Below are 12,967 nucleotides of genomic sequence, written 5' to 3' on the forward strand. Positions count from 1 at the left end.
GTTCGGCAGCAACCTTCTCCGCATTAAAGTCCTCTATCAAGGACGCAAGCTTGGACTGCATGGTTTGCAGCAAAGCCCATTTAGGGTCTACGGGAGCAGGTGCGGCAACAGACGGGGTTAGCGACTGAGGCGGTACCGCTTTCCATCCCTGAAAGCCTTGTTTATGCATGACATAATTGTACAGCAAAACTTCAAAGGCTCAAAAACAGCTGTGAAGTTGACCTGTAAAAAAACTTGGAGCGTCTCCTGGCCAGGCGCCAGGGAGAGTCTACGAGATTTGAGAAGTCTATCTGGGCAGAGGCATGAACTCCCAAGCCGAGAACTTCTCTCGTGTCATATCAGACTCTCGCTCTATAAGCCAGTTTAAAAGAAGGGAAAGCAAAGGCTGTATCCCCCAAACTCCTCCTGGTGATAAACCAGTCGCCTAGCCAACGTAAAGCTCTCTAGGAGAGCGAGAGAGCACTAGCTTAAAAACAACGGCTTCGAAGTAGCTAGGCCTAGTGTAAGCTCTGACGTTTAGGCGAACGAGGAGCAGCAGTTACAAAAAGATCCGGACAAAGATCCTTAAAAAAAAATCATCATGATTTAATTAAAGTCCATAGGGGGCTAAGCAGCTTTAGGCTCCTCTCCATCTGACAGAGTCCTCAAGGGAATATCAGTAGGAGGGGGAACAGCAACTTCCTCATCTACAGGAACCTTGTCCGATAAAAGCTGAGTCTCAAGCAAGGGAGAGACCTACCGTGGTGGCAATGCTTTACAAGCAGAGTCCACACTCACTGGTGCATTAGTAGCGGACCAGAACGCAACGTCATGTAACTGCTTGACAGTCTGTGAACTGTCAACAACTGAACTGTCAACCACAACAGGTGCGTGAGGACGCACAGCGTCCACTCGAGACTGCTTTGACTGCCTAGACTGAGCAGTCAAAACAACTCTAGAATGCGGAGGTTGACGCACAGCGTCAAAACAAGTCAACTCCGATTGTTAGCGAACGTCTTGAACGTCAACAGGAGCCTCAGCAAGTGGCCTAACGTCCAAATGCGGCTGAAAATCCACACGAGACCGCATCGAGTGTGGTTCTAAACAACCTTACTGACGTGACTTAGCTACGCCAACGTCAACAGGAAGCACAAAGGAACGTTAGGTTGGCTGAAAGCCAGGATATCGATGAGATAAATGGCTAGACTCAACGGACTAATCGGCAGAATAGTCTTCCATAAGGGAGGCAAGCATATTCTGCATGTCTTGCCATACAACCCATTAAGGATCAACGGAAATGGTTGTGGTAAGAGACGAGGGTAACGTCTGTGACCGCAACACTTTGCCAACAAAAGAGACTCTCGGAGTCTGTGTTACGCTTTTGTTAGGCGGCGAGCAGTTATCCGATGACTGCATAGGGTCAGAGCTGTCCTAATGGCTGTAACCAGGACGCTGGACCTGTCCTGAAAGGACTGACTTTCGCTTAAGGGCTTCGAAACCTTGTGACAGGTTTCTTATGCGAAAAGCCTTCGGATGACGAGGAGAAACAACGTCTCTCTCGTCTTATGGTAGGGGAGATCTTGGTAAGATACACCCGATACCATAGAGGGAAACGTCTGTTCGTTGATCAAGGCCTCTCGAACCCATAAGTCGTTCGACATTACTTCTCCCCTGGGCTTGGGAGCTTGCAAGAGGTCCCGGACTAGGTGAACGACAGGCACGAACAGACGAACCCTCGGACGCAACACTGTAACACTTTGCGCATATCACTTTATCACTTCGATTCTCTGTTTTGCACTTATTTCACTGAAATCGAAACTTTTACTGATTTCTACCTGAAACACGCAATTCTACCCTTCATTAAAAGGTAGTAATTGCGAAATCAGTCGTATAATGCTAGCAAAAAACAGAAAACATATTTTAAGATAAAAAATTCAGTGGCTGGGAAAGAGACTAAACACTAGTTCATATAAACTACGTTTTCAATCTCTCACCGCACATAGCCTGGGGACGAGAATAAAAAACTAAAAACGTTTTATCCTTCCTCCCCGTACAGAGACTAGGGACGAGAGTAACTCGAGAACAACGTTACCCGCTTGAACGGAACGTTTTCTCTCCTCTCTCTCCCTCCGTCTCTATCTCTCTCTCTCTTTCTCTCTTGATTTCGCACCTAAGAGAAGAGCCCAATTATATTTCGTCAAAAAAACATGTTATTTGACTAAAGGAAAAAACTGAAAGGTTTTTCAAATAAAAAGTTCCTTTAAAATAGAATTTAAAACATTTAAGCTAAGAAAGAATGAACAAAACGTCAGAATCGATTTACTCTTACTGCAAAGTGAAACCGTGATACACTCTCTCTCTATCGTAACGATAGAGCGCATGTTGAACGTCCTGAACGTCAACAACTGCGTAGCATAAATAAACTAAACGTTAGTTCATCTTTGAAAACAGTACGAAGACTATCAAAGAAATTCTTTCATAAAATATTACATTTAAAAAGTTTTAAATCCTTAGCTCTTTAAAAGCTATTTACGATATAAAGGGCTCAACGTTGATTAACTTCGGTTTCCAAGTTAGGACCGCCTACTCTCAGGAAAGGTCGCATATAAACAAAACATTAAAATTTATTTTTATATGTTTATAAAAAATGGAAAGTTAATCGAAGAGGCCTAATAAAGGCGGAGAGATATAAAATATATAGAGGAAAATCTATAAATAATTTATAACGTGATAAGATAATTACAAAAAGCCTAAACACACTTCCCATCTAAGGGAAGGGTCGGCCATTTAAAAGTGAAAGAAAGTCCATACTCTCTTTGTCACCATAATTAAATCTATCCAAAACGAGTTCAAGATTTAAGATGAAGATAAAACACCTGCATTGCGAAAGCTCAAAACCAGAATATAGTACTTCACCAATATGATGTGAAAAACTCCAGTTTAGCAACAGCGAGTAAAGTACGTCTTGTCGACACGTCGACAGAGAGAAAATTGAGTCTTTGTTTACATAAGAGCTGGGTATCTGGTAAACAGATGGCGCTGTTGGGCACACCCGCAACCTGTGTAGCGATCGCTGGCGAGTTTTTTCCGTAGAGTTTGTCTGTCGAGCAACAGAGTTGCAGCTATATATTCACCGGCTAAGTTAAATATTCAAAAATAAATATATCCTATAAAGATTACAAAAACTTTAACAAAACAATGGCAAAATGTAATCGAGGCACTTTGTGTCAATAGGCATAAGAATCGATGATGATGATACCTGTATATAATTTTACTAAGTTCCAGAAAATATGCAGTATATTGAATTCATATAAAAAACAAGCATCAATTACTCATTACTACTATCAGTATTGCTGTTGTTGTTATTATTATTATTATTATTATTATTATTATTATTATTATTATTATTATCATCACTGGCTAAGCTACAACATTAGTTGAAAAACAGGATGCTACAAGACCAAGGAGTCCAAAAAGGAAAGCAGACTAATGTGGAAAGGAAATAAGAATAAACAAATAAACTATATATGAGATATAACATAAAAATTTATAAAATACATTGAAGTCAGTAACAATATAAAGATACTGTAGCTAAATCATAAAGTATGAAACAGGAATTAAATCAGCCTGTTCAACTGAGAAGCCTTTGCACCAAGTTTGAACTTCGGAAATTCCACCGATTCAACCACCAGATTAGGAAGATCATTCCACAATCTGATCATATATGAAACAAAATTTCTTGAACAATGTGCAGAGTGATGGACAAAGCGAAATAAAAAAAATATGAGATCTGAGTGCAAAGGATGGTCAGATTTATGAAAAATCTTACACAACATGCACAAAGAAATAACTGAAAGATGGTGCCAGATATTAATATCTGAATCAGGGATAAGGAATTTAAATTTTTGTCCAGCGAATTTAAATGAGAGTCAGTACCTGAAGAAAACAGGAGAACAATATTCTAAACATGGTACTACAATGAAAGGATTAAAATATTTTCTCGGAATAAATTGATTACCAAAAAATCTTAGGACTTTCTCTATATGACATTTTTTTTGCAATTAAAGAAGAAACAGACCAGATGAGTTTTTTAAAAGTAAATTTGCATTAAAAAAGCACACTATAATTTTAATGAGTTGTATATTGCAAAAGAGACATTTTTAATGCAAGGATCTGTCTTTCAACTACTGTACTTACAATTATACTTAAGTCTTGTTAGGGTTTAACTTCAGTCACATGATTTGCACCAGGCACTAATTTTAGCAAGATCTCTATTAAGAAATTCAACAGCCACAGCAATACATTCAGAATTACTTCTGACGCAAAAGAAAAATGAACAAGCGATGAAAAAAAAACAACACTACAAAAATAAATTAAATATTAGTTACAGTTTACTTGTAATAAAGTATACATTACGAGAGGAAATGTGAGGAAAATAATAGTAACAAAAAGGAAACTAATAAAAAACCAAACTCGTTACTACAGCTATGTAACTAAGGTATATGTACAGTACAGTAAAATAAACTAACTCTACACAATAATCATAGTAGCATACCATGATCTACTCACAAAAATACATTTAATTTACCTCTTTTTTCAGAAATTCCCACATTCCAAGGGAGGGTTTCCTATATGGACCTTTTCCTGTGGACACAATCGCCTGCATTGGAACGCCTAACGTGGATATAATGTTGCTGATTTTCTTCTGGATATCCGACGGTTTCTGTTTTCCTGCAGCTACAGGAAAATAATAATATTCTTAGATTTCATGATATGTTTATTTTGTATAGCTTGACAGCATGAACATGAAAATATATATAAAATACTAAATACCACAATTTCATAGCCTGTCATTTCTAGAAGTTTTGCAATTACAGTACTGTATTGTAATAATAAAAACTCACATGATATTGTGCAAAATCATGCACGCTATTGAATGAGAACAAATAAGAGGTCTCGTCGTATTAAACCATTTTGGTGAAAAGAGATCTGCCTACTAAGGATGTACAGAGAAGAACAAATTGCAAATATAAATTAACCTGAGCTCATACAAGATATGAAATAACCAAGTAGGTAATCAGTAAGTGGTACAGTAGTATATGCAGACTATCAAAGGCCAAAATGCAAACATTAAATTAACAACACAAAATATGGTACCAAATCCAAATAAATACAGAAACTTGCTTGCAAAAGAATTAAGGGAAGTTAATTTACATAATATATTCCTGACAAGTAAAAAAAATAAAAATAAATTTTAAAAGTATTTTGAATTTTTCCTAGCTATACAAACCCAAGTCTTTAAAACATGGAATGCCTTCAGCAGAGCTGGAACAGACATTAAATTCCTCATGGGCAAGTAGCCATACTCACTGCTTGTCAGAGGCTCTTCACTTTTGACCTTTGGGTCAAGATTAAGAGGATGGTTGAGGTGGGAAGTTTAACTTTAAAGGCCTAAGGTTTGTATAGCTAGGAAAAATACAAATTAATTTTAAAATTTATTTGCTCCTATGTGTATACAAACCTTCTTCCTTCAAAATAGAGAGCCTCATTAATTGGGGAATTGGAAGTTTCCATAAAACGAAATTGGTTGGTTCTATTTCTTTCCTGGAAATTCTAGTCTGCCTGGTCCCATACGGGAGCAAAGGAGATGATTCTAGCAACCCCCTATCTCTCATCATAAGAGATGATTAGGCTGATAAGGCCTGGCCTGTACTAAGAGGATTAGTAAGTGGTTAATTGAGGAATCCCTACCTCTCTAAAGAATTGAGTTCAGAACTGTAGCTCACCAGCATAGCCGGATCATGCAAATAACGGTTCAACCACTTTACTCCCAAAAGAAGGGAAAAAGTAAATTGAGCTAGTCATTCTACCTTTCATTCTATACTTACACTTACAAATTACTATAGACAAGATACTTCCTGTCCTGTGTGGGAGCTGGGCTGGCTACAAAACTATTTGAGCAGCCACCACAAGACCCAAAAACAGAACAGCTTCTTATTTAGCCGCATGGCGAACATTTTGATCCCCGGGGATCTCCAGGAAGCAAGAAGCCTTTTCGCTATGCAAGGATGCAGGAACCATTACAACCGTACAACCTGACCCTGGTGACTGAGTTTGTTTGCTAGTACATTCCTCTTGTCAGGAATGTCCCTGGCTGACAACTTTAGTATGGAACATTGCCCAGCCATGCATCTACTTTGTCAGCTTGCAAAAGGGGAAAAAAACCATGTCCCCTAGCTTGTTGACATAGGCTACTACAGTGGTGTTGTCACTTACCAACACTACCAAGTGCCACCTCAAATACTCTTGAAATACTTGCATTCCTAGGACATTGTTGAGAAGATACTTCTCTTCTAACCACTTCCTGAGACAACCAGGTTAACCAAGTGTGTACCCAACCCCTCCTTTGATGGATCTGAGAACAGCTTCATGTCCAGAGATTTATCTTATTCAACCATGAAGCAAGATCACGCTGTACTTCTTGCCCTACTAGAATAGGACGGTTTGGGTGATCTCTGTAGGCGGACTTGTGATCTTTCAAACATCAAAGAAGAGTTCTCTGATGAAGACGACCACGTGGAACGAGCTTCTCCAGCAAGGAAAGGTGACCGATATAAGACTGCCAGCACTGAGTTAGGAGTACTGTCTTGGACAGGAACAGTCACGCTACCTCCTGAGCTTGCTGATGCAATTGTCTGAAGAAAAGACTCTTATTGCTGCCGTGCCTATCAGCATGGCCAAGTACTTCAACCTCTGCTTTGGTATAAGATTCAACTTCTCCCAGTTTATCACAATCCCCAGATCATGACAAAATGTGAGCAACCAGTTCTCAAACTTGAAGCAATGGCTTCATGGAAGACGCTAAGATCAGCCAATTGATGAGATACTTCAATATACATATCCCTTGTGAATGGGCTCAAGCTGCTACCAAGGTGAACACCTGAAGAGCAGTACACAGTTAAAAAAGCACAGCCTTAAACTGGTGCACCATAGTATAGAGAGATAAACAGAGGTACAGCACTTCAGAAAGGACTCATGAATGGGTACTTGGAAATAGCTGTACCCCTCTCTGACAAAACTTAACACAGAATGTACTGTTTCCATCATGAACTTTGTTTAATAAATAAACTTGTTCAGTGGAGAGAGATAATTGACCAGTCTCCAGCCCAAGTTAACTTCACCAAGAGGAATCGACTGTAGACGCCCAGAGACTAGTCTCGAATGACTTTGAGAGCATACTTCTTCAACATTCCTTCTACCTCTGTCTGTAAGGCCAAAGCTTTCAGTGATGTTCGAGGATCAGACGAGAACAATATCGGTGAGATAGGAGAGGCTGACAGTCCAGGACACTCAATTCCCAAGGTTCAGCTCCGTGTCTCTGCCAGGTTGACCAATGGCAAGACAAGCATTCCCCTATTCTTGGCAGCAGGAGAGAGGGAACGCTGGCATCAACGTTTCCCTCTCCCTCCTAATTCCCACCGGCTACTTTCCTGAAATGACCAGGTTGAGTGGCTCAAAAGGGTTGTGCATGCACAGGCTCCTTTTGGGTTGAAATGGCTAGCAGTCCTGATCGGGATCTTTGAGAGGCCTTACTGTACTTTCCACTCATCTCACAAGCATAGCTGAACCCAAGGGTTTAGCCACAGATCCTTTGAAGGAAACTGCCCGCTGGATCAGGGAGTCCTACGAAGCAGATCTCCACTTCTCCACACCTGTCTGCTCATGACTCCTTGTAAGGAGATAAGTGGTCGCCTGCACCAATGCGATCCAAGTGCCAGAGCTACTTCTGAGCCAACTTGCTTTGAGAATCGGGACACGTTGCATCCCTTTCTTCAAACCAAGTCAATCCGCTGGTTTGCTGACTTGTGTGCCATGGTCACTGCCTTCCCACCAATTAGCACAAGTGCGTACACTGACACCTAAATAGGTGAAGATACAGCTTGTTCTGTTGCATAGAACTTTCCATACCACAAGAGTGGGGGAGGGAGGCAAGATCTTGTTTTGACCAACTGGAAGCAAGAAAGTTCTCAAATACACAAATCTGATTATCAACAAGATCCAGTACCCATCAATGATTGAAGTTCTCCCTGAAGGAGGAGCTGAGGTTGCTTCACCCAATCAGTTGCACTCACAAATGAGAGCAAAGATATTCATAAAGGAACACGCTGACTCCGGATTGTCCGTCTCCATCAGTACCGGGGCAAGGTATGTTACCTTAGTGGCAGAGGAACCATGAGTACCCTCATACCTACCGAGGGTAGAGGGTGCAGCAGGCTGCTCTGGGGATTCATTCCCCTCCCATGAATTTGAGTGCTATGCCACCAGGACATTGTAATCGGAGGATGATGATGGGCCAGGACAGCCAACAACAGCAGAAGAATCCCTGGCATAGCTCACAACAGAGATGAAAGAAGTAGTTCATACTCTTTCCTCTGCTGATGGATGCCAGGAGACAGCTCCGCGCCAATAGGCACAGGGTGCCGGCCACTCCGCCACCAACTCGTGGTCTTCCATTGCGCATAAGCACACGATTACAGCTGCGAGTGGTGCCATCTTCACAAGCCGGTCTATAAAAGTATTGCGCCTCGAGAAGGGAGCAGGAGTCCAGAGTCCAAGTAGGAAGGGTGAGGGATGGCACTGAAGCTCCATTACCTGAGTCAAAAAAAGTGTATGGGCCCATACACCTCTGGCCTGCCTAGCTACCAGGGTAGCCAGGTAAATCAGGGTTACGGCCTAGGGGGGGTTGTGGGGCGAGGCAGGGTGGTATCATGGGGTCCCAGCCCCTTCCCTGTGCACTAACCCGGGGAAGATGAAATGTGGGGCCGTGGATGTCATCAGGAGCCCTTTCCTTACAACTATAACTGACCTTACTGAACCAGGAAGACAAAGAAGAGGAAGAGGAAGATTTGGAGAAGGATGAGTTAAGGTCTGAAGGACCATCAACTGCGATGATCCACAGAGGGGAAAAACCACACTGGATGTTCCAACACAAACTCCAATATTGTGGAATACTGTCACGGAGGATGGGGTAAGTAGACTAACTGGGGCTTGCGACACAGACCAAAGGACTGGAGTCACACACACACAGGGACAGGGCTATGGACCCCACCACCAAAGGTTGGGATGACGGGCACAAGGGTTGGGGTAATGGTTACAAAGGTTGGGGTGACGGGTACAAAGGTTGGGAAGACTAGTACAGGGTTGGGGTGGAATGCACAAGGATGATAGAGGGAATGACACCAGGCACTGGAGCAACACACACTGATGATATAGACCCTGAAGTTGAATTACGCCCAACCTTAGGAATAGCAACAATGCATGCCGGAGCCTTTTCCCTTAACACTGGCAACAAAGGGGATGCCTTCACAGTCTTTTTGGGACTGGGGATTAAAGATAGCCCAAAATTGCGGTTACTGGCATGGAGGTCACTTCCACAATGCCCTTAATTACTGGCATCATCATGGAAGACACTATGGCACTAGGGACACCAGGGGTGAGGTACCCTTAGGTACTAGTTCCCTTAACAAAGTTATAGAGGGCCTACCTGCCAGAACAAGGTAGACACAAGACTTCCTAAGGTTAGCTCAAACTCATCAGCAATCTGCACAACAACAGAAGTGTGTCCAACCTCTGACGAGGTATAACAATCACTGGTGGAACCCCACACACCACCAGAACCTGAAAAACCCGCCATCATAGATCCAAAGACTCATCGCTCCTGCTGCACACTCCTCAGGAACCGAGCCATAGAAATATGCACAGAAGTCTCGTAGCAGTCACACTAGATGAGGGTAGAAAGAGGTAAAAGCTTACCTTGGTGTCCTTTTGAACGTTGCCAAAACAGACCCCAAAGAAGGCTCAGCTCTCTTCTTCCCCATCTTCAAAACATATCCTGTCACTGCCACTACACAGGAGGCCAAAAGCTGCAAGTGGGGATGATTGCGAGCAATCATGCCCCCTACAAGATGCACAAAGAGTGCGTGGATCTACAGCCAACTTCATCATAAACCAGTTGTAGTATCCACTCTTTCCCTGCCAAGTATGAATCTTTTGCTTCATATTCTTAATCACAAACAGCAACAGTCAACATTCACGTTCTACAAAGAAAAAGAAATAGATCAAATCCTTTGGTTAGGACACAACAAGTATGTCTGTACTCATTGAGGCTCAAGATAAAAGTGAAAAGCTTCAGAAAGGTAGGGGTGTGGCTACTCATTCGTGCTCACCGGCTGTCGTTAAAAGGCTTGTTAACAAATTCAACTACCGTTCCAGCTCTGATGAAGACATCTCCCTATTTCAAAAGATGAAAGGTTTGTACACATGTAGAAACAACTGAAATTTCAGAGCCACTCTAAAAATCTACAAGCTGAACTAACCAATGCCAGCTTGATTTGTAAAGATGATCAATTTATATCCCTCTTTGTGAAGCTGCTTCAATTTTACTGGTACCTCTGGATAAAGGATTTTCCAATCATCTATATTTACAGCAAAAACCTTGCCAGATTTTGTTGCTATCAAAGTGCCATCCATGTCATATCCAGCAACCTGGAAGGAATGATTCCTGCATAAAAGATGTAAAAGCTTAAATACTAAGAATATTAAGTAAATCAGTATTGTAAATAATATAACTGATGAGGTAAAGTTACATCTGTGGAGTTTTAATTCAGGCTATAAGACCAATACATAATATAAACGATGGGGTAAAATTACATTTGTGGAGTTTTAATTCTGCCTATATGACCAAAAAAAAATTCATTACTTATCCCTCTTGAAAATCTATCCCACTAGTATTTACATATCAAACTGAATACCAAATCTTAGCCACTTCTATGCAGATAACATAGGGGGTTCATTCCACTTGCTACTATTCACTCTCATATTTTGTATCAAGAAAGTATAATCTACATACCTTTGAACTACCTGCCATGTCTTTGTTTAGAACTAATAAGGCACCATCATAGTATGATTCCCAACCATCAGCTCCTACAGTGCCATTTCCCCGAGGTTTCTTTGATGAACTATCCATGGTATCTTCACTATAGCGTTTGGTTCCGGTAGAACGTGGCATGTCCTCTCCAGAAAGCCTCTCACTTTTAAGAACTGAATTTATGGGAGGAGGTTCAAACTCTATGATGTGCTGATGCTGTCCTAAAAGAACCTGTAGGGAATATTACAAAATATTTAGAAACGAAATAACCTGCTGAGTGTCTAAAATCCATGAGAATAAAAAAGACTAATCTGGATACAAAGCATTTCACACAAGCCAGTACTTACTTCAAGGATGGCTCCGTGCTTGAGAACTGAGGTATTGCCAAAATTAAGTGGTTTACCATTCACACCAGAGGTATTGGCCCCAATTTGTCTTACAGTAACTGTAAAAGCACTGTAATCTGCTAGCAGTTCAACTGAAAAAAAAAAAAAAACCAATAGAATAATGCTTAGTGCGTTTGGTAGTCCATTATTGTCTAAGTAATTGACCTCAAAATCAAGTGAGTCTTGATGCATGGAGGTGAAATAACTCTCTTGTTTGGTAATATCGAGTAATAATAAAAACAAGATAATTTCAATGGAGTTACATTATGCTGAAACAAAAACTAGAGCTTAACTGGAAAATTATGTTGAACTGGAAAAACCAAAGTGCTTTCACAAATCTCAAATAACATCATATCTATTTGTCAACTTTTACAAGAGGATACCATAAATGCAAGCTCTTTAATTTTTTTTTCTTTTAATGTTTCATTTCTACAAATTCCTTCACCAAAAAGGGGACAAAATAATCCATAAGATTTTACAAAATACATTATAATCCTACTATAAACAACAAAGATTGTTTCTGAGTACTGCACCGGTACAAGACTGTGGTTCAATCATGAAGAAAATGTGTTTTGATGTAAAGTAGTCTACTTTATGTCTAGAAGACTAGCCTGTATAGTAAACACCGTTACTTTACAAGGTAGATAAAGAGGCAAAGTACCTCAAGGAGTTAAATCATTTTTATAACCATGATTACTCCAGATTGATAATTTTAGTTGAAACAATACACATATTAACTACTTTCTATCATTTTGGCATTAAGTCAACCCATATTTCACATGGAAAACAAACTGGAATACGACCTAACCTAACATAGGACGCCTTGTCTTCTGTTACTGATGGGGGGGCCTACAACCCACCTGCAAAGTCCCTTCAATAGGATTACTGAGTCCTTACCTTAAACTAAGTGTCTTTTAAGTAAGGTCATCCTATGTCGGCTTCCCTTATGAAATATCATTTTTCACGCATGTCTTCTTGTTTCACTAGTCCTTATAACTTGAAAAATGTTATTTTCCTTAGTAAAATAAATTTTTGAATATACTTACCCGATGATCATGTAGCTGTCAACTCTGTTGCCCGACAGAAATCTAAGGTCGGGATACGCCAGCGATCGCTATACAGGTGGGGGTGTACACAACAGCGCCATCTGTGAGCAGGTACTCAAGTACTTCTTGTCAACAAGAACTCAATTTTCTCCTCGGTCCACTGGTTCTCTATGGGGAGGAAGGGAGGGTCCTTAAATTCATGATCATCGGGTAAGTATATTCAAAAATTTATTTTACTAAGGAAAATAACATTTTTCAATATTAATCTTACCCGATGATCATGTAGCTGATTCACACCCAGGGTGGTGGGTGGAGACCAGCATACATGTTAACATTAGAAGCTAAGTATCCCGTATCTTATTTTAGCAGTTATTCAAAATAACAAACATAAAATAAATAAGTACCTGGTAAGGAAGTCGACTTGAACCATTACTCTGCCTTTTTAAGTACGTCTTCCTTACTGAGCCTAGCGATCCTCTTAGGATGCTGAGCGACTCCTAGGTGCTGAAGTATGAAGGGCTGCAACCCATACTAAAGGACCTCATCACAACCTCTAATCTAGGCGCTTCTCAAGAAAGAATTTGACCACCCGCCAAATCAACCAGGATGCGGAAGGCTTCTTAGCCTTC

The 12,967-nt window shown here is 40.8% G+C and overlaps 1 protein-coding gene across 1 annotated transcript in view; it reads right to left on the minus strand.

Moving 5' to 3' along the window:
* Positions 1-12,967, minus strand: part of LOC137654633 (uncharacterized protein F21D5.5-like) — a 69,046-nt gene that overhangs the window by 28,440 nt on the left and 27,639 nt on the right. Inside the window, exons 2-5 of the mRNA XM_068388435.1 lie at positions 11,254-11,384; positions 10,889-11,137; positions 10,356-10,524; positions 4,568-4,716 (exon numbers count right to left, since the gene is read on the minus strand). Of these exons, the coding sequence (XP_068244536.1) occupies positions 4,568-4,716; positions 10,356-10,524; positions 10,889-11,137; positions 11,254-11,384 (698 nt within the window). The remainder of the gene's footprint in view (positions 1-4,567; positions 4,717-10,355; positions 10,525-10,888; positions 11,138-11,253; positions 11,385-12,967) is intronic.

This window comes from Palaemon carinicauda, chromosome 15 (genome assembly GCF_036898095.1).
Source record: "Palaemon carinicauda isolate YSFRI2023 chromosome 15, ASM3689809v2, whole genome shotgun sequence".
Taxonomy (NCBI): domain Eukaryota; kingdom Metazoa; phylum Arthropoda; class Malacostraca; order Decapoda; family Palaemonidae; genus Palaemon; species Palaemon carinicauda.